Source organism: Mustela nigripes, chromosome 8, assembly GCF_022355385.1.
Source record: "Mustela nigripes isolate SB6536 chromosome 8, MUSNIG.SB6536, whole genome shotgun sequence".
Classification (NCBI taxonomy): Eukaryota; Metazoa; Chordata; class Mammalia; order Carnivora; family Mustelidae; genus Mustela; species Mustela nigripes.
In genome coordinates, this window is record NC_081564.1 from 33608541 (window position 1) to 33630183 (window position 21643).

Consider the following 21643-nt stretch of genomic DNA (forward strand, 5'->3'; position numbering starts at 1 on the left):
CCTTTGGCTGGCCCCAGGATCCCGGAGTTTCAGGATGGAGTCCTGCATCAGGCTCCCTGCTTTCGCTCTGACCCTCTCCCCTTTCATGCTCGCTCGCTCTCAAATAAATAAAATCTTAAGAAAAAGGAAACTGAATGGTGTTTGTAAATAGGTAAGTTTAAACTGAGATGAGGGTAAAAGGGCAGAAGTGGGACAGATGTAATAAGGACATAGGACAGGAGGGTTGTGGGAATTGTGACTGGAAATGGGCTCCAGTCTGGTTGTGCAAAAGAGGGAAAGATGCTGTGCCAGATCACGGAGTCCCTTTAATTACAGCATGAGAAAGTGAGTCCCTTAACCCTGGCTGTCTGGGAGTTTTGGGGTCGGGGAGGGGAAGGAGGGGGGAGGAAGGGCAGGGAGTGTATTGAACAGAGTAGAGCTTTAGGAAGATAGAAGTGGTTGTGATGTGTAAACTGGGGTAGAATGAGGGGAGACGAAGTTGGTGATGGAGGGTAGTGGTCTTCAAAGTTACTCACTGTATACTTCCTAAAATAGTTTCAAAAACACTGTTTCATGCATTTTTAAGTTTATAGCTATTTTTAAAAACAAAACTTATAAATGTAACTGTTACAAAGTTTTAAAAAATCTACATAGCATAGCACTTTGATGACTTTTGTCATCCATTTTCAAGAATAAACTTTTAAGTTATGAATGTTAGCCTGTTCTTTTTATCTTGATATCTTTCCATTTCCTACACAATTTTACTGAGTAGGTATCTCAACAGAATGGATGGGGCTTTTTAAAAAAAATTTTTTTTTAAGTTTTTTGTTTGTTTGTTTTTGTTTTTGAGAGAGAGCATGAGCAGCGTGGGGAGGGACAGAGGGAGACCTAGAGGGAGAAGCCGATTCTCCTGCTCAGTGGGGAGCCTGAAGCATGAGCCAAAGTCACTTAACCAACTGGGCCATCCAGGTCCCCTGCATAGGGCTTTTTAAAAAGTGATGTATGGGTTGCCTGGGTGGCTCAGATATTAAGCATCTGCCTTAGGCTCAGGTCATGATCTTAGGGTCCTGGGATGCTGTTCTGCATCAGGCTCCCTGCCTGGTGAGAAGCCTGCCTCTCCCTCTCCCACTCCCCCTCTTGTGTTCCCTCTCTTGCTGTCTTTCCCTCTCCCTGTCAAATAAGTAAAATCGTAAAAAATAAAAATAAGTCACGTGTGTATTCATGATGAATATAGTTTGCCAGAATGAGACAATACTTAGCATCCATTTCTACCTTTTATTATTTTAAGACCTGTGCGCACTGAGAAATTTTGTTGATACAGATAAGTTGATGGAAATGGTTTTGTTAGCAGCACTAATTTCCTTGAATTTCTTCGAGCTTATATGCTAAAATTTTTAAAGACATGTTTTTAATGGGCTATCAGTCTTTTCAGTTTTTTGAAAGCAAAGAATTAAAACATATCTGACTTGTAAATGTCTTTGTTACAGTCTTTAGAGAGTTGATCTCTTAACAATTCCAGTAGTATCTCCGTGGCTCTGTTTGACAGTGGAGGTTTTTCCAGCCTTGGGGCAGTGTAACATGGTGGTCTTGGAGCTGAGAGAGATGTCTTTACTTGTCCTGTGGAGGCTGGAGATTGTAAAAGGGAAAACCTTAGGATCCAAACTCCTAGACACATTTTTGCAATGAGTACTGGAAGTTGGGGGTCTAAGATATCCCTTCAAGTCATCCATCTGATTTATTCCCAGGATAATCTTTGTGTCCCTCGTGGGCTTCAGGTGCCCTGGTTTGCTCTCAGCAAAAGACATTAGAACCTCTGAGGGTGTTGGGAACTGAGAGGTGGGAATACAGAATATTTTATAAAAGTCATCCCCCCTAAAAGTAGAATTTATAGTTCTTAGCAACTGATTAAATGATGGGGGCCAGAAAGGTATATTAAAAAGGAAACTGTATGGGCATCTGGGTGGCTCAGTGGGTTAAAGCCTCTGCCTTCAGCTCAGGTCGTGATCCCAGGGTCCTGGGATGGAGCCCTACATCAGGCTCTCTGCTCAGCATGGAGCCTGCTTCCCTCCCCCACCCCTGCCACCTGCCTCTCTGCCTACTTGTGATCTCTGTCTGTCAAATAAATAAATAAAATCTTAAAGTCTACAGTTACTTTTTTTTTTTAATGTTTGAGAACTCAAGATCACAGGATAAAGCCCTTGAAGAAGAGCTGATTTTTATAAGATCTGTTTGGACAGTTTAATTTTTAGAACAAATGTGACATTGAGGTGGAGATTCTATGATGTACCTGCAAATATGGATCTGGCATCAGGGCAGGAGACTTTTGGAGGTTATTTGCATTATAGGTGATTATAGAAGCCATGCATTTTCAAGGTGGAGGGAGAGGAGGGTGTGTGTGTGTAAAATGTGAGGACAAAAGTAGAAGGAAACTGCCTACATAAAACGATGAGAAAAAAATAAGACTAGTCCAGAAAGGTTGAAAAATACTCAGGATGGTGTACTTCCAGAGAACCCAAGAAAAGAGAATTTAAGAAGAGGGCATTGGAATAGTGAAAATCAGCTTTGTCAAGTGCTGTAGAGGAGTAGCACAATTGATCTAAGAAGGGCCCTCTAGTTTTGGCAAATTACTGCTGATCCTTAAGATGAGAATCCCAAGAGTGAAGGAGAAATAGGCCAGATTGCTTGTCTTGAGGAGGAGGTGAAGGCTGTGCAGGGAACTACCTCTTCAACAAATTTGATGAAAAATCATTTTAGAGAATAGCAAGCTTAAGTTCTGGATTGAGTGTGTCAGGAAAAAAATCCAAGTACTCAGAATTGACCTTAATGACCTTTGTATTGCTCATAGAGTATAGTGTACAGGACTTCTCTTCCCTCCACCATTGTAATGTTACTGTTTCCGTAGTAGTTGAGTCTTCGTTGAGGTGGTTGGTGTTTAAAGGCAGTGTTGTTGGGAAAATATACCTTGCAACAGCAGTAACATGAGAAGCACTTGTGTATCTTCTCGTGCTTTTAAACATATCTGTGGTCAAGAGTAGAACAGTGGTCAGGAGTGCTACTCAGACTGTTCTTCCTTGCTTTTGTTCTGGTTGCCCGCACTCTTTGCCCCTGACTTGGTGCTGCAGAGTTCATCAGATACCTTTATGACGGTAAAGTAGGAACAGGGTTGATTTTTTGAGGGTAGTTCTGGGAACTTAGGGATTTGGCACATCTGAGAATTTAAGGTTTAAGAATAGTAGATTCAGAATTCTTACTGAAAGAGCATGAAATTAGCATGAATTTGTAGTATGTCTAAGCACTGTTAACAAGGAATAGAAAAGAGACTTATGGTGATGCAGGTAGAACCAGGATTGTCTCCACTGAATTAGAATGTACTCTTAAAGGGGACTAAGGCTCCTATATACTTCTTTCCTCCTCTTCTTAAGGGTGTCAGATAATCGGGAGAGGAGTAATGTGATACCTGGGGTTCTCTTAGAATGCTGTGTAAAGGCAAAAGGTCTTTGGCTTGGAAAAGAAGGCTTCTTGCTTAACTTCTAAAAAAAAAAATGTGGTTTTAATTAATAATTGAGAATTTTAATAAAGTGTTAGCGTAGCACAGTTGAATAAGTATATTTTCTGCCCAGAATTGTCGCCCAAAAGAGGTAACAACTGTTGAATTTAACTAAGTTGTTGCTTAGCATCCCTGTGCCATTCCTAATTACAGGGTGGCAGTGTGACTTCTCTAGCCAGGTAAGAGGTTATTGCAAGATGTAATAATGTTACTTTTTTAAAATTAGAAGGCTAGGTTGATTTTGGTTGGCCACATTCTCCTACTCTTCTGTCTCCCTTCTTTGGAAACCCTGTGTCCCGCCTTGTGCTACAGTCCTTGGGCAGTTTGCCAGACATGGCATGGTTTGCCTTTACTCCCTCCCCATCCTTAGATCTCTCTGCTGGGAATGCCCTCTTCTGCCCTCTGTCCTGCTTGGCAACTCCACTGTATCTTCCAAGAACTGCCTGATTTTTTGAAGTCTTCTTCTCAGCAGGGCAAATTTAGACCTACAACAACTAAAAGCATATAATAGTTAACAACATACTGTGTATATTCTTATACTGTCTGTCTTTCTTAGTATGTATGTGTACACATATCTGGACATACATACTTACATGCATGTACTTTGTCTAGTGTTTATATCTGTGTTCCTTATTGAGTGCTTGGCACTCCGAGTATATGGGCTCCCCTACTTACTGGTTGAAATGGATGAAAACATTTAAAAATAAATGGAAACCACATTGAGATTCTCTGTATCTAGAAACAGACCTAAATGCACAGGGGAGGAAACATTTACTCATTTGCCTGACTCCATGTTAGAGACTTTATAGACGTTATCTTAGAATGCGTGTCTTAAAAGTCTTTCCCTTTATTTTGTAGATGAGGAAGCAGACCCAAATTAATTAGGTATTTGTGTTACGTTCATATAATTCATGAGTAGCAAAACATGAGATTTGAACCCAGATCTGTCTTACTTTGAAGAGCCTCTATCCTTTTCACACCACTGTTCGCTGTCACTATGTAGAGGCTAAATTAATCATTTTGAAACTTCCACATGGGTCGAACTTTAAACTTTTACATTTTCCTTAAATTTAAAATAGCTAAAAATTGGACCATTGCTTTCTGCTCCTTTGGATATCCTTTGGTTCTGGAGCAAGGAGCTGAGAATAGGTAGAGGATACATCCTGAACTGTAAGGATATTTTCTCCTTTCCACTATATGACCTCTTAGCTTATTACAAAGGGAACTATTCTGTTTTATATGTTAACAAAGAGAAGTGTCATTTTTCTGTTGTTACGTTCTCATCATTTTTTTTCTTGATCTCTTAGTGTGTATTGTAACACATTTGGTTCTTATAATTTGGGAGTAGAAGGATCTGTTGAGTCTAATTTATGTTTTGGGTCTTTGTCATATGATGCCTTAAATATAAGGCTTCAGTTTGTCCTCTGGGGTTCTATTCCTATTAGGAATTCTCTTCTATTAGGGTTCTGTTAGAATTCACTAAAACCCACAAGTTTTCATTGTAAGATTGAAGAGTGCACTTACAATGACGAGCACTAAGTAACGTATAGAATTATTGAATCAATTATATTGTGCACCTGAAATTAATATAACACTGTATGTTAACTCTACTGGAAGTAAATACTTAAGTAAGTAAAAAAAATTTTTTTTAAAGATGTCATATATGGGGGGAGGGGGGTTGGGAGAAGGGGGTGGGATTATGGACATTAGGGAGGGTATGTGCTTTGGTGAGTGCTGTGAAGTGTGTAAACCTGGTGATTCACAGACCTGTACCCCTGGGGATAAAAATATATGTTTATAAAAAATAAAAAATTAAAAAAAAAGATGTCATATAGCTTTTTCATGGAAGCATTTATTTTATAATTAAATGTGGGGTTTTGAAAAAGTGAAGATTGTCCACTTAAGTGTTTATTGGAATCCTGTCTCTCATGCAGAGCTTGCAAGTCCTCTTCCTTTTTCCACTCCATCCTGGTTGCCCTTCAGCTAAGACAGTAAGTTTCCCGGGGTAGAAGAAGTATAGGAATATGGGGAGGTCAGGTAATTTGAAAAAGTATTTTAGAGTGATCATTGTCTTTAATATGCTTTTTGGTCACTTTGAAATTTCAAATAACATGAAAAGATGACCTGGTTTTTCTTACTTCATCAGTGGAGGAGCCTAAGTTTTTAAGGCTGTGACGCCCTAAGGGCTGCTGCTGCCATAGTGTCAAAGCCTCTGTAAACTGAAATTAGTTAACCAGGAAGAAGGTGCTCAGGTGGGGTATGGAGGCATGAAACGTCTCTCTTCATCTGCAGTAATGGTCCTCGTCTTTGTCTTTTGTGTAATACTGGTATCACCACTTTGGCTTTCTTAGGCTTACTGTTTCATGTTTTATCTTTGGTGTAAAAGAAGAAAAAATTCTTTTCAACCTATTGGTTGAAATTTTGGCTTTAAAACTATGTCTCTGGTGGATAGGCTATAGTTGGGTGTTACTTTTTTATTAGTTGGGGATCTCTGCTTTTAAGTGTATAGTCCGCTTATATGTAATGTAATTACTGGTCTGGTTGGATTAGGTCTGTTTTTTTTTTTTTTCTGTCTCTCTCTTTTATCCTCTGTTGCTTTTTTCATGACTTCCTTTTGGGTTAACGATATTTTTTAGTATTGCATTTTAATTCCTTTTAATTCCCCTATTGGCTTTCTAGCTATTCTTTTTTGTGTATTTTAGAGAGTACTCACAAGGATTGTAACCCTTTAATTTATCACCATCTAGTTAGTGTTCTTGCATAAACTATAGGATCCTTATTAACTTGTTCAGCTACATTTACTACCTCTGTGTTGTCTGTTTTATCAGAGAATGTTATTTACTGTACCATCACTCAGTATATACTGTAGGGTTTTTTTGTTAGTGGTAATAGTCTTTTTTTATTCATTATTTTTATGTTTCTCTTCTTGCAACCTGTGGCAGACATTTGCAAGATAACTGAGTAAGACTTAAGTGTGCACTCTGTCGTGTGGGAACCAAATTCTCCTGGTCTCCATAAAGATGAGATCCAGAGCGTTATTAGTCCAATCAAAAACTGATGAAGAAATCTTATTAGTTCAGAAAGGAGAGTTCAGGCCAGGATGAATCCACAGATACTGGCAGGAGGCAACAGTTCTGGGAGATTGTCACCATTGCCTGTGCCAGAGTGGAACATCTTTTGTAGAGAACTCATTCATTGTCAACCGTGGTGGTTAGAGTGGTGTCCAAATTTGAAGCAAAATACAGTTTTGTTGCCCTCTAACAGTATGTTTCTTAAATATGGTTGTTCCACAATTTGCATTTGGATTAGTAGGGGTATTTATTAAAAATGAGTGTTCCTGGAGATTACCCCAAACCTCCATAATCAATATTTGACTGTGGCACCTGCTGTCTGCATTTAAAGTTAAGTGCTCCAAGCTTGCCTTATACACGGCAATGTTGGACAATCGCCATTCTAGGAGTCCTGGCTTTCTAAGGACCAAGTATCATGATTTTAATGGTTATCTTTAAGATTAACAAGTATGAGGCTGATGAAACAGTTTGGTCATAGTCATAGAATTCTAGAGCCTGCATAAAGGTACCTTTGAGGTCATGCTAGCTCAACAGTCCTGTACTAGAAGGAGAAAAACAGAGGCCAAATAAGAGTATCTGAGTGGTTTTTACAACTTTCTGATTCAAAATAAATACTGTGCTATGAATTATAGATCAGCATAAACTATAAAAGTTGTCTGTACTATGTAAGTAATTATTTTAATGTTAGGTGCTATTTTTAATCCAGTTTGAAAATCTCTGCCTTTTAATTGGGGGTATTGATACTATTTGTGCTCAGCAAGGTTATTGACATGGTTGGGTTTAAATCTCACAGCTTTCTGTGTGTCCTGTCTCCTCTTTTATCCTCTTTTTCTGCCTTTTGGATGGAATATTTCTTTTATGATTCCATTTTATGGCCTTATTGGCTTACTAGCTATATATCTTTGGTGGGTTTGGGTTTTTTTTTTTTTTTTTGGATGTGTAATGGCTACTGTAGAGTTTCTGATTAGTGTACATCTTTAAACAGTCTGCCTTCAAGTAACATGTTATCTCCTCACAGTGTAAGAACAGTATACTTTGCCCTTCCTGCCTTTGTGCTGTTATAGTCACACATTTTAACTTCTATATATGTTAGAAACCCGAAGTACATTTTTTTAAAGTTTTTATTTAAATTCCAGTTAGCATACAGTGTAATTAGTTTCAGATGTACGATACAGTGATTCAGCACATCAGCACATTCAGTATTCAACACCTGGTGCTCATCACAAGTGCCCCCCCAATCCCCACCACCTATTTCACCGACCTCCACTCTGTTCATTCTAGTTAAGAGTAGATTTTTTTATCTTTTTTTTTTTGCATTACATATTTTTACTTTAAATAATTATCTTTCAAAGAGATTTTTAAATAAGAAAAGTCTTTTGTACAATTGGTGTAATTTTCTTTTTGCTTGAAGGACTTTAATAATTCTTGTAATTCTTGTAATAATTCTTGTTTGCTAGTGATGATGTCTGTCAGCTTTTGTGTGTTTGAAATCTGTGTATTTGAAAGATAAAGAATTTCAGAGATACTTTAAGGATGTTTATTTATTGGCTACAGAGTTGTAGGTTGACTTTTTGTTTTGTTTTGGTTTTGGTTTTTGGGTTTTTTTTTTTTTTTTCTTTTAGTACTTCAAGGAATGCTTTACTCTCTCCTGGCTTATATTGTTTCTGATGAGAAGTCTGCTATAATTCTTACATTTGTTCTTTTGCTTAAAACGTGAGTTATTCTGACTGCATTGCAGAATTTACTTTACCAGTGTTTGACATTTTATTTAGAAGTTGTTAGTGTTCTGATTGAACATGTAAGTTCTCAGTGATCACACTGTGCTGAGTTTTCATAGCCTCTGTTCCCTCTGTTTCTAGAGACAACTAGACATACCTATAGAAAAAGGAGAGGGAGCATCCTTGAGTCTTTCATGGCTTGAATGTAAGAGTTGATGTAAGAATCTCTTGTGATCTTTTATGTCACTCCAGAAACATTAAAGATAGTCTTACTTATGCTGCTTCAGACAGGCAAGGGGTACTTTTTAGTTTCAGAGTGTTATAAGGAGTATTTCTGATGTCTCTGATAGTTGGTGTGGATGACTACAGCTCAGAGTCTGATGTGATTATTATACCTTCAGCCCTGGACTTTGTCTCACAAGATGAAATGTTGACGCCACTGGGGAGACTGGACAAGTATGCTGCAAGTGAGAACGTGTTTAACAGGTATGTGCCTATTCTTTTCCTTGTGGAAGTGGAAGGATTAATTACTACATTCATTTCAATAGGGAAAATCCAGTTTTTCAGTTTAAAGTAGTATTAACATGTGTAGTCTCGGCCAGCATGTTTTGTTAATAATCACAGCCAAGGCCTCTTTTATAATTGTTTATTCCTTGATCCTAGTAAGCATGTGACACTCTGTTAGCATTTTGGCCAAAAAAAACCCCAAAACAAATAAAAACACCATTACCTTTTTGGTGTTCGGCATAATTTTAATATTTGTGTAAAGTGATTACTGAGGGGAGTATATTATTCTTTCAACAGATGATGCTGTAAACCTACTATGTGCCAGGTGATGTTCAAGGGGATTGGGACGCTTCCTAATGCATTGTTTCTCCAACTGTGGTCCCCAGGATACCTGTATCAGTTTTCTGGGAAACCTGAAAGTCTTAAATTTTTTGAGTATAGATGTATAAATCTCAGTAAAAATGTGTGAAGGTAATATTTTACATAATGAGGAATGTGTGTATTTTCCTATAATTTGATAGTTGAAGATAACTGAAGTTTTATAGAATTTTCAGTGACCTTAGAAATTTGTCACTTCAGTTAAAGATGAAAAATATTTTGGTAAATATTCAGTCTCTTGTTAACAATAAAATCCATGCTGGCATTTGTCACTTAGGAGATTAGTGACTTAATATATGTTATAAAATATCTTAAAAAAATTTTTTTAAATCATGTAGAGTCTACCTTTTGGAATTCTAAATATTACTTATTAACACTGCTAAGCACTATATCATTTTCTTTTTCTTTTAGACAAATGGTGGCCCGGAGTTTGCTGGACACATTGAGGGAAGTCTGCGATGATGAAAGAGATTGCATTGCTGTTTTGGAAAGAATTAGCAGATTAGCTGACGATTCAGGTATATGTTAATGAAGAGAAAGGTTTCTTTAACCAAATTTGAGTTTTTATGAACTAATGAAAAACTTAGTGTATTATGAGACTTGTTTAAAAGATTTCCTAAATAAATTACCAAAACATCAGTAAGAAATAGAAAAAAACTTTCTAATAGCCACATTTTGTGGTTGGTTTGTTTAATTTTGGAAATTTCTCATCAGAAAAATCTACAAGTTGTTTTTGCATCATGTATGTTAATATTTTAGGATTGCTGAAAACTTAAAAATAATTTTGAATACATTTTAAAAGGGATGGAGTGAGCTATAACTTTAAGGCAAATATAAAATGCTTCTATCAGTCATGATAAAACTAGAGCGTTTTGTCTCCAAAGAGAAGATAAGATGGTCTGCTTAAGAAAGAGGTAAACCTGGGGTGCCTGGGTGGTTCAGTGGGTTAGTCTCTGCCTTCCACTCAGGTCATGATCCCAGAGTTCTGGGATCGCAGGCTGGCTCTCCGCTCAGCAGGGAGCCTGCTTCCCTTCCTCTCTCTTTGCCTGCCTCTCTGCCTACTTGTGATCTCAGTCTGTCAAATAAATAAATAGAAAAATTTTTTTAAATGTTTAAAAAAAAAAAAAAGAAAGAAGTAAACCTGACTTCAATATGGTTATATTAAGTTTCTTAAAAATATTTTTTCTTGAGGCAAAATATGCATAACATAAACCTTACCATTTTAACTTAATCTTAAGTCATATCCATATCTTTATTTTTTATTTTAGAAACAATTCAAAAATAAATAATATTTATTTCTTAAACCCATTATCTCTTTATTAAAATGTGTTATTTTTCACTTTCTAACAAACTTTTTGGCATATAAGCACTCTGATTTTTAATTTTTAGATGGGCTCATCTTTTGGTGAGCAATTTGTTTTAAGGGACTATGTTTTACTATTTACATAAGCCTTAAGTGTTTTTTTATTTTCCTATAGGAAAAAATTCATAAGTTTACAAATAATCTGTCTAATGGTGACATCTAATGATGATATATGTACTTGCTCATATATGGATGCTTGTTCCAGAATGGTTTTAGGAGAATCTCATCAATTATAATTTTCACTTACTTATTTTTTGCATTGTGGCTATTCCTTTCTTAGTTATTAGAATAGATATTCTTTAGGGAGAAATTTGTGTTTATTTTCTTTTACCTGTTTGTCACCCATAGTACTTGTTTTTATAAATATATTTATCTATATATAGTTGACCCTTGAACATGGGTTTGAACTGTTCAGGTCCATTGATAGATTTTTTTCGATGAGTATAGTACTTTAAATGTATTTTCCTTATGATTTTCTTAATAACATATTCTTTTCCCTAGCTTACTTTATTGTGAGAATACAGCATACAATATAAAACATAAAAAGTACATGTTAATTGACTTGTTATTGGTAAGGCTTTCAGTCAACAGTAGGCTAATAGTAGTCAGGTTTTGGGGGTGTCAAAAGTTTTATGTGGATTTTCTACACAGGGAGGGGTCAGTGCCCCAGCCCCTTAGTTGTTCAAGGGTCAACTGTATATATATATTTTTAAATATACTCTCAAGTTGTTGAGTTCATGGTAAATATGACTATTGACTTTCTATTGACTAAGACTATTGACTTTTCTATTGACTTTCACATTTTTTTGTTCATTTGATAAGCATAATACAGTGCACAGTCCTAGGCCAGATTCTAGAATAAATGCTAGAGCAGTTACTAAGGTGAATAAGAATTCCTGTCATCAAATTAACAGTTTAATGAATGCAAATAACTTAAAAATAATACTTTATAACAGGGAGAGTTGGTGCTGGTTTCAGAAAGTTAGTGACATTTAGTGAAATTTAGTAGAATGATGAGGTACAGAGAAGGGAAACCGCATACTCAGGAGAAGGAAAGACTGGTTTAGAGGATTAAGGAGTTCAAAATAGTGGCCCATTTGGTCAACAGGTAGTTTATTGAGTCTATGGCTTAAAATAATGAGGCTGTTCAATAAGGCAGTCGAGGGCTAGATTGTAGGGGTTCATACCGTGACATCCTAGAGTGTGTTTTTATGATATAGAACAGTAATGTACCAGTACAGACACTTGGTGACATAGATGGGCAACAGGAACACTTGCTGGGGGGCTCTGTTACTTTAATATTGAATAAAACTCACTACAAAAAGTACATGGACTGGGGTGCCTGGCTGGCTCAGTGGGTAAAGCCTCTGCCTTTGGCTCAGGTCATGATCTCAGGGTCCTGGGATGGAGCCCTGCATCTGGCTTTCTGCCCAGCAAGGAGCCTCTTCTCTTCCTCTCTCTCTGCCTGCCTCTCTATCTACTTGTCATCTCTCTCTGTCAAATAAATAAATAAAATCTTTCAAAAACAAAAAAAAGTACATGGACTATAAATTTCCGGCCCCATGAAGAAAAGCAAAATGAAGGCCCATGTAATTACTACTCAGATCAAGAGATAAAACTAGCATCCCGGAAACCATTTCAGGGCACCTTCTCATTTCTGTCCTGTTCTTCTTTCCCAAGGTAAATCCATGTTTGACCCCTAAGTGTATAGATTAATTTTCCCCTCTGAACTTTTATATGGAATCATACTGAAAATGTTTTTTTGTGTCTAGCTTCTTTATACTTCTGAAGCTTATCATGTTGGTGTGTAACTGTATGTATAGATTTTTAAAAATTGAAACAGAAAAGAGTTGGATGGAAAAAAAACTTACTAAATTAGTAGTAAATTTAAACAAGCATTTGCTCTATAAAAATCCTAAAACTATGAGTAATAACTTCAGGGAAATAAAAAAATCAAGATTGAACTTGATAAGGCAGATGAAAGACTTAAAGGTTCTAAGCTCCTTGTTTGCTTAAGAGAATGGAATATATGCATTAATTTTACAACTGTATTTTTCAGTAGTCATGATCAGCCCAGCTTATCAAGTTAGAGACCTTGGACTCAACTCCCTTTTCTTCGTTCTCTTCAGCCATCATAGTAGCTCTGAAATCCCTCCCCAGCACTTCAGTTCCTCCCATATGACTCACAGTGTGTTCATTTCTTGACTCTGTTTTGTTCCATTGGTCTGTTTGCCTAACCAGGTCTTTGAAGAAAGAAAAGTTACTGATCACATTCTTTTTTTCTTTTTTTTAAGATTTTATTTATTTATTTAAGAGAGGGACTGAGCAGTGGGGAGGGACCAAGGAAGAGGGAGAAGCAGACTCTTGGCTGAACAAGGAGCCTGATGTGGGTGAGAGCATGACTTGAGCCAAAGGCAGACGCCCAACCAACTGAGCCACCCAGGCACCCCTATTGATTTCATTCTTAACCAGAACTGTAACTTGTATCCTTCTTTTGCTTCAAAAATATGTATAATTATTAGGTCCATGTAAGCAAATACAGGGTCAGTGAGGAAAAGGAGAGGCCTATGTCTTTTTTTTTAACTAAAAAATAAAACAGAAGCACTATTTTGTTCAGTTACTGTCTAACTTCAAATGGCAGAACCATGTAATAGAAATTCCAAATATTGGTTTGTTGATAAGATTCTTAGCTTTGTAAGATGCTAGTGCATTATCTCCTGATACTTTCATTAATTTCTGTTTGTTGAAATCTAAAGTTCCTCTGGACCCATGCATGCATATTTACCTTAAAGTAACTGTAATGATATAATCATTAATACCAAAGTTCTAATTAGGTCTGATGTAATGAATTGTATTGATAATCTGTCATGTCTTTATGTGTCTTGGTCATTTGCATTTCTTCTGAGAACTACCTGTCCTTATCCTTATTTTCTTCCTTGTGTTCATTTGAACAATGGGTTCTTTGTATATTTAGTTATTAATACTTTATTATATGTGTATTTTCTCCCAGACCAGCTTGCCTTTTAACTCAGTATGGTACCTGTTGTCTATAATGAAGGCTTTATAAAGTGAAATTAATTGGTCTCAAAGTTGGTGTGGGGGTTTTGTTTACCTTGGAATGGCTTCTCACCTCAAGATTTAACATTTTTTTTTTAAATGTTGTCTTTTAGTGCTTTTGATCTTTAAAAAAAAGTTTGGAACTTTAATTATAATTCATGTATGATATGCAGGATAGGAATCACCCTTTTTTCTCACATAACTGATTCTCCTGCCATTACTTTTAGGCAGTTCCTCCTTTTGAAACCCAGAGATTTGAAATACTATATTTGTCATTCTTAAATTTGCTGTACGTACTTGGGTCTTTTCAGATCTTTTGTTTCTTTAAATTGATTGGTCTACTTTATTTTAGTCTTAGTTATTTTTAACTGTAAATTCTGTATTCATTGATTAAATTTAGGTTAGGAACCAGTCCTTATGACTTGTCCTAGGAGGATCTTAAATAGTTCATAGATATTACATATTTTGTAGATGTGAATATTGGATATTTAACCCCTAGCATATGTGACACAATGTAGGTGATGGATAAATTTGGTCATAATAGGAAATGATTGCATACTTAGTGCACAGTAGGAAGATAGAAGCCTGGCGATGGGAGTAGGATCTTCCTTTTACTTGAGGGGTTGACCTGCATATGCATATGATTGTGAAAAAGGATCCTAGAGTTAGAGAACACTGTGTAAGTCCCTTTTATGCTGAGGATGGAAGTCCAGAGCTTTCCTGAATAGTCTTACACCCAGGCAAAGATTTTGTGAATTTGGGATAATGTGTTTGTTCACATTTCTGTTATTTCAATAGAACCGACGGTGAGAGCAGAGCTGATGGAACAGGTGCCTCATATTGCATTGTTTTGTCAAGAAAACCGGCCTTCAATCCCATATGCTTTTTCCAAATACTTACTACCTATTGTGGTTAGATATCTTGCAGATCAGAATAATCAGGTAAGAGTGCCATTTACATATTCTTACATTTACCATGTTGTATGTAGAATGGCCTCCCCTAGCTGGTCTCATTTGAGTGCTTTTTCCTCCTCAGCTTCATTATTCTGTTTTTCAAAATGACTTTGTGTCTTAGACAAGATATGTTGAGAGTCTGGCAAATCTAGAAAGTCCCCTTAATGCCATGATAAGACAGTGCCCTGTAGCTGCATTCTTACATGGTACCCTCATGGGTGCCCCTCAGAAAGTTTGCTAATTAGAGAGTCACCGTTCACAGGGGTGGCTTTCCTTTTGCACATGTGATAGCATGTGAGCTAGGAGGAGGGGCAGAGGGAGAGGGAGAGAAGCCGACTTCCTGCTGAGTAGGATACCCAATGCAGGGCTCAGTCCCAGGGTCTGGGATCAAGAGTCGGACGCCCAACCAGCTGAGCCACCTGGGCACCCCACAAGGATGGCTTTCCTGTTCCAGTTCATTTTTTGCATCATAGTCTGCCAAGTTCTGTCTTGGCAATAGCTGGAGAAAATAGCAACAAGTTTTTTATTTGCAAAGTTTTGCCAGTTATGAATCCCTTTAAGTCGAGATGAAAAGTCTTCACTTTCGTGAAAAACAAGTAGTAGGGTCTTGTTACATCATGTATGTACTTGGTTTATTCTAATTTTTTCCTAGGTAAGAAAAACAAGTCAGGCAGCTTTGCTGGCTCTGCTGGAGCAGGAGTTAATTGAGCGATTTGATGTGGAGACCAAAGTGTGCCCCGTCCTCATAGAGCTAACTGCCCCAGATAGCAACGATGATGTGAAAACAGAAGCTGTGGCTGTAAGTAGAAGACACTTTTTCTTTAACAGGCAAAAGTTCATCACTGTTTTGACAAATAGGAGGTGCTCAAATATTGTAGTATGTACTGTGGAGTTTATTAGGTATCACAGTAGCCCCAGAGCATTAGAAAGGGCTAGAGAGGGACATAGGCATATAAAAGAGGTCTGTGTTCTGCGGGCCCCATGTTGTGCTTTGCATCTGTGAATTAGATGAGCTCTATCGCAGGGCTCTGAGAAAGCAAGATTTGCAGCAAGAGAATAATAAGTAACTGTAAATTCATTATTACAGAAAAAGAAGATGGGAGAACTAATCAGTGCAGTTAAAACAAAAAACACAAAAACCCAGTATTGAATAAAGTAACATTGGTTACACTTTTTTAGGCACGATGTAAGCACAGGAAAAAAAAAAAATAGCTCCTGCCCTGACAGTGTGGTCCTTGGGGGAAGGATAGTCAGGCAAGTAATTTTATAATGATATATAATATGTGATAGAAATTGTGAAGATAAGAAAAACACATGGATTAAATCATGTACATAACAAAGTCCGGTTTAACAAGTCCATCTAAAATTTCAGATCTACTTGGAAAGTGAGAGTTTACTGTTTAAACCTAAAATAGGGACATCTGGCTGGCTCAGTTGGTGGCATGTGTGATTCTTCGTCTTAGGGCTATGCGTTCAAACCCCATGTTGGGTGTAGAGATTACCTAAAAATAAAATAAAAAATAAAACCCTAAAATAATAGCATCTTTGTAGATATGAAAAGAATTACACAAAAATTGGGTAATGTTTCTGGATCATTAGGATGAATTATCTCTATAGTCCCCTTTCCCTTGGCAATGTCTTGATTCCATTATTTTATTTTTTAGATACTCCATGCCAGTTAATAGTAAATTTAGATACTTTTCAGTAATATCACTTTTATTGAAATGAAATTCACATAATGAAAAACCATTTTAAAGTGTACAATTAAGTTAGCATTTAGTACATTCACCATGTTGTACAATCAGCACCTCTGTCACATTCCAAAGTGTAGAATTTTTTTTTTTTATTTCACAAGTTCCTCAATGAAGAAAATCAGGTTTTGCATTAACTGAGGAGAGTTTAACTTGCTCTTTTATTTTTATGGGACTTAATAATAGTGACACATTATAACTAATGGACTATATCCAGCACTAGAATGAAACCCAGGATTCTTCTACAGTTGGTTTATTTATTTTATCATGTTCTGCACATCCTAGCTTTCTAGTTGTTCTCTATCTTGGAGACAGTTCATTCTGATTAATTTAATTATGTTAGATCAGTGATACAGGATGTAACTTCAGATCTTTAGGGATTGAAAATGCTTAGAAAAGTATAGAGTCAAAGAACAAAACTGGCTTTGGAATTTGGGAAATACAGATGTTACCACCAGTTGTGAGGATGCTGGGATTTTGATAGGAATTGTGTTGAATCTATAAATCAGTTTGGAGATAATCACCCACCTAACAATCCATGAGTATGGTTGATTTCCCCATTTAATTACGTGTTTGATGTTTTTCCTCAATGTTTTGTAGTTTTCAGTAAGACAGCATTTCTGTATTTTGTTGAACCGTGTTTCTTAACATTGTTGTGAATGATACTGTTTTTAAATGTTTTCATTTCCTTGGTTCATTTTTGGTTCTGGTATATGCCCTGCAAATTTCCTAAGCCCACTTATTTGTTCTAGTGGCTTTTCTGTAGAGTCCTTGGGATTTTTCTATGTAGAGAATCATGTCCTGTATGAATAATGTTTTCTTTCTCTTACTTCTCATCATGTTTGTATGGGCTAGGAGTCGGTATAGTAATAACAGACCATCAGATGTCTTTCTGTACTAACTGGAGGGTGGAGTGGGGTATTCCTTTAAATAACACTGGGCCAATTTTCAAACATAGTTCATCCTCATTTGCCTGAAACTGCATGTTGGAACTGGGTCCTTGTCTTCATTAGAACCAAGGGACACAGTTCTCTTTTGCACGAGTTTCTGTTAACTTGGTACTTTGCAAGGTAAGGACTGCCTCTAGAGAGTCTTCTCTTAGCAGTACAAGTATACTGAGCCCAAAATTCTTCTTGTGGATCATCTTTCCTTTGAACAGTGACCATTTGTTTTCTTACTGTTAAAGTTACCAGGCAAAATAATATGATTGAAACTATACTCAGAAATGAAATTTTTCAGATTATCTCTGGGTTTACTGTGCATTTGGTAATTATTGATAGTAGTAAATATCTATTTTTCTCCCTTGAACCTGGATAAATAAGACGAATGTTGTTTGTGATATATGCGGGAAAATGATGCCACAACCTATTATATTTTCTAAAGTATATACTTTTGATAAGTTAGCAGACTTAACGGGAAAAGTCTTAGTTTAAAGATGTTTTCAGTGTGCTTTTGTTCTTATCCATTTTAGATAATGTGCAAAATGGCTCCCATGGTTGGGAAGGACATTACAGAGCGTCTTATCCTCCCTAGGTTTTGTGAGATGTGCTGTGATTGCAGAATGTTTCATGTTCGAAAGGTATTTTTTAGGCATTTTGTTTGTTTAAGAACACATGGTTATACTGGTTACTGTATTGATATGTGAAACTTAAAAGATTGTTTTAAAAGCCCTGTGTTTGGATGATTTTGAAATGTCAGTCATGCTTCTGTTGTCAGGTCTGTGCTGCCAATTTTGGAGATATCTGCAGTGTAGTTGGACAGCAAGCTACTGAGGAGATGTTGGTGAGTAGTGCAGAGATAAAGGGGTAACAGAGGGGTAAGCAGTCCATTACAGAGTAGTACATAAAGTTTAAAATGCATACATTTACCCCCACATTTTATTAACACAGTCTCATGAATGTGAATCAGAAAGATAATAATGACTCTGAGTTTGGGAGTTCACATTTCTATAATCTAGGCACTTGAATTGTGTTTTGATTATAGTTTGTTAAAAATGCAGATATGTGGGACGCCTGGGTGGCTCAGTTGGTTAAGCAGCTGCCTTCGGCTCAGGTGATGATCCCAGCGTCCTGGGATCGAGTCCCACATCGGGCTCCTTGCTCCACAGGGAGCCTGCTTCTCCCTCTGACTCTTCCTTCCACTCTGTCTACCTGTGCTCGCTCTCACTCACTCTCTCTCTGACAAATAAATAAATAAAATCTTTTAAAAAAAAAATGCAGATATGTGATATGTAAGGACCATTGATTTATTTTTACCTCTCCCATTTCTACTAAAGAAATCAATTGTACTCGAAGAAATCTGCAATTTTATTGCAAATCTCAAGTATTCTAGTGACAAATCTACAGCTTGTTATTTTTAAATGCTTAGTGCCTGGGATATACATGCTTCGTGTACCAGTTAACCTACTTAAAGAGTTTCTGAAACCATCCATTAAGCAAAACAGCTTAGGTACAAGCTTTTGCATGAAACTGAAGCTATCTTTGTTGTTTCTGCTTTTCCAGTCATCAGGGCTATGAATGAGGTGTGATTTATTTCATATTGCTGAGTTTTAATACAAAACAAGTCTTCTAAATTGTTACAGGAAAATCTAGTATTTTGAAACACTGTGAAAGCAGAAAATGAAATAAAATGAATTGCTAAAACCCACGTTGTCTGCCTAACCTACCACTGTCCTTGCGTAGCTGCCCAGGTTTTTCCAGCTTTGTTCTGATAACGTGTGGGGAGTCCGGAAGGCTTGTGCCGAATGCTTCATGGCGGTTTCCTGTGCGACATGTCAAGAAATCCGACGGACTAAGCTGTCAGCACTGTTTATTAATTTGATCAGTGATCCTTCACGTTGGGTAGGGTTTTGTCTAATTCTCATTTCTGTAGAATAATACATTTTACACAAAACATGATTTTGATTTCATGATTTAAGAAATAATTATGTTATTGGTAATTGTTTTAGGAGTAGACAGACAAACTACTATATTAACTTTTTTAACTGGAAAAAACTTCTGTACAAATAGAAATCACATTCATTCTAAGGATATGATGTGGTATATTGATTTTCAAGCATTAAACCTTTGGTAAGTCTCACCTGGCCAGAGTGTAATAATTTTTGATATCTTGCTAGACTATTTGATACTATTTTGTTAGGGGTTTTTATTTCCATATTATAAGAAATAATGGTCTATAGTTTCTTGTGGCTTTTGGGGGGGGGGGTTGTTTTGTTAACAGAGTAATAATGGCCTCATAAAACAAGTTGGGAAGGGCTCCCTCCTCTTTGTTTTCGGAGAATTTGTGAAGAATCAGTGTTCTCATTTAAATGTTGAGTAGAATTCAGCTATGATACCGGCTCAGTTTGGACTTTTCCTTTGTATGTAGTTTTGTTTGTTTTGTGTTTCCTAATCTCTTTACTTGTTATAGGGTTATTCAGATAATCTTCACTTGTTAGAGACTTATTCAGATTATTTTTTCTTGAGTCAGTTTTAGTAGTTTGTCTAGGAATTTGTTTTATGTAAGTTATCTAATTTGCTGGTATATGATCTGTAGTATTTTCTTCATAATCTTGGTATTTCTGTAATGTCAGTAGTAATGTCCCTTCTTTCTGATTCTAGTGTCTTTGTCTCTTGGCCATACTGCTGAAGGTTTGTCTGTTCTGTTAATCTTTTTAAAGCTTTAGTTTCATCAGTGTTCTCTTTATTTCTGTTCTTTATTTCATTAGCTTCCACTCTAATCTATATTATACCCTCTCTTCTGCTGCTCTTTATTTTTCCAATGTCTTGAGGCAGAAGATTAAGTTAGTAGTTTGAGATCATCCTTCCTTCTTTGAGTTACCATCCAGGGTAACTGGCTTTTAACCTGAAGAGCTTCCTTTTGTGTTTATTGTCCTGTAAATGTGGTAGCAACAAATTCTGTTTCTGCTTATCTGGGTATGTCTGTATTTTGCTTTCATTTTTGAAAGTTAGCTTTGTTGGGTACAGGGCTCTTGGTTAACAGGGTGTTTTTGTTTTGTTTTGTTTTGTTTTCAGTTTCTTCGAACACTTTGTGTCTTACCCCCTGCCCTCTGATCTCTCTTGTTTTCGCAGGAAGTTAGGTTTATTTTATTGAGGTTCTCTTGTAAGTGGTATGTTACTTTCCTTTTGCCACTTTCAATATCTTCTTGCTTTTGACTTTTGGCATTTTCACTATGATGTGTTTGTAGATCTCTTAATTTATCCTACATGTTGAGCTGCTTTCATGTGTAAATTACTGATTTTTAATAAATTTGGGAACATTTTGAGCCATCATTTCTTCAAATATTGTGTCTTTTCTCTTCTGGTATTCCCATTACACATATAATGGTGCACTTAATGGAGTCCCACATTTTCTGAGATTCTGTTCATTTTTCCTCATTTTCTTTTTTCTCTCTGTTCATTGCTAAACTTTATTAATATACCTTGAGTTTCCTCATTCTTTTTTTTCCTACCAGTTCAGAACTACTTAAATTTATGTGGTGAGTTTTTATTTCAGTCATTATACCTTTCAGCTCCAGAATTTCCATCTGGTTCTCTTCATGTCCTCATACCTTCCTTTACTTCTTTACTCATGCTTTCCTTTCATTCTGTGAACAATTTATAATGGTCACTTCAGGTTTTTTTCTAAGTCCAACATCTTAGTGTTCTCACACATACTTTCTGTCCCTTAATTTTTTCCCCAGTGTATGGATTATACTTCTTTGTTCCTTTGCATGCTTTATAATTTTTTTTAACCTGGTCATTTTAGATAATACAGCAGATTTGGGTACTTCTGTCCCTCTCTGGGGCTTGTTACTGTTACTTGTTTGTTTAGTGACTGGCTGGAATGTGTTAGTGAATTCTTATTCCCCCCTCCAGGAAGCACAGCTTTGGACATGTCTACATGCCTCCCTCCCATCCTGGGATGACCTCATTTTGATGAGACTGGGAGGGACAGCAGCCCCAGGCTCTCTTGGCTCATCTATCCTGGTCTTACAAGCTGGGGCAGGGACTATATTCTGAGTATTCTCAGAGCCCAGGGTTCTGAGCCATGTCCAAGGTAGAGCTTCCATTCTACCAATGGGCATTGTGCAGAAGAAGGTATGCCCAACAGGTAGCGGGGGACAGGATGATAAACCTCAAAAGTCCTCTGGCTGGAGGCTAGAAGAGGGGGAGGCCATTGCTGCTGGCCATAACAGTCTGCAGTAGAGGTTCTGCCTCCCTGATTCAAATACCACTGACTGGCTTTAGTGAATATTTATAGATATTCCCTCTTTTGTTGTCTGCCCTAAGGGCTATTTCCAGAGGTTTTACTTGGTGGGGTTTTGCGTGGGTTGTTTTT

At 36.9% G+C, this 21643-nt stretch overlaps 1 protein-coding gene across 4 annotated transcripts in view; it reads left to right on the forward strand.

The window, feature by feature from the left end:
* Positions 1-21643, forward strand: part of PPP4R1 (protein phosphatase 4 regulatory subunit 1) — a 61663-nt gene that overhangs the window by 11703 nt on the left and 28317 nt on the right. For 3 of the 4 annotated variants that reach the window (XM_059409185.1, XM_059409184.1, XM_059409186.1), the window contains 7 exons: positions 8717-8801; positions 9612-9718; positions 14419-14561; positions 15226-15372; positions 17796-17903; positions 18041-18106; positions 19006-19164. In XM_059409185.1, the coding sequence (XP_059265168.1) occupies positions 8743-8801; positions 9612-9718; positions 14419-14561; positions 15226-15372; positions 17796-17903; positions 18041-18106; positions 19006-19164 (789 nt within the window). In that variant the 5' untranslated portion in view covers positions 8717-8742. Of the gene's footprint in view, positions 1-8665; positions 8802-9611; positions 9719-14418; positions 14562-15225; positions 15373-17795; positions 17904-18040; positions 18107-19005; positions 19165-21643 lie in introns of all 4 variants that reach the window. The other variant, XM_059409183.1, reaches the window with a different exon arrangement.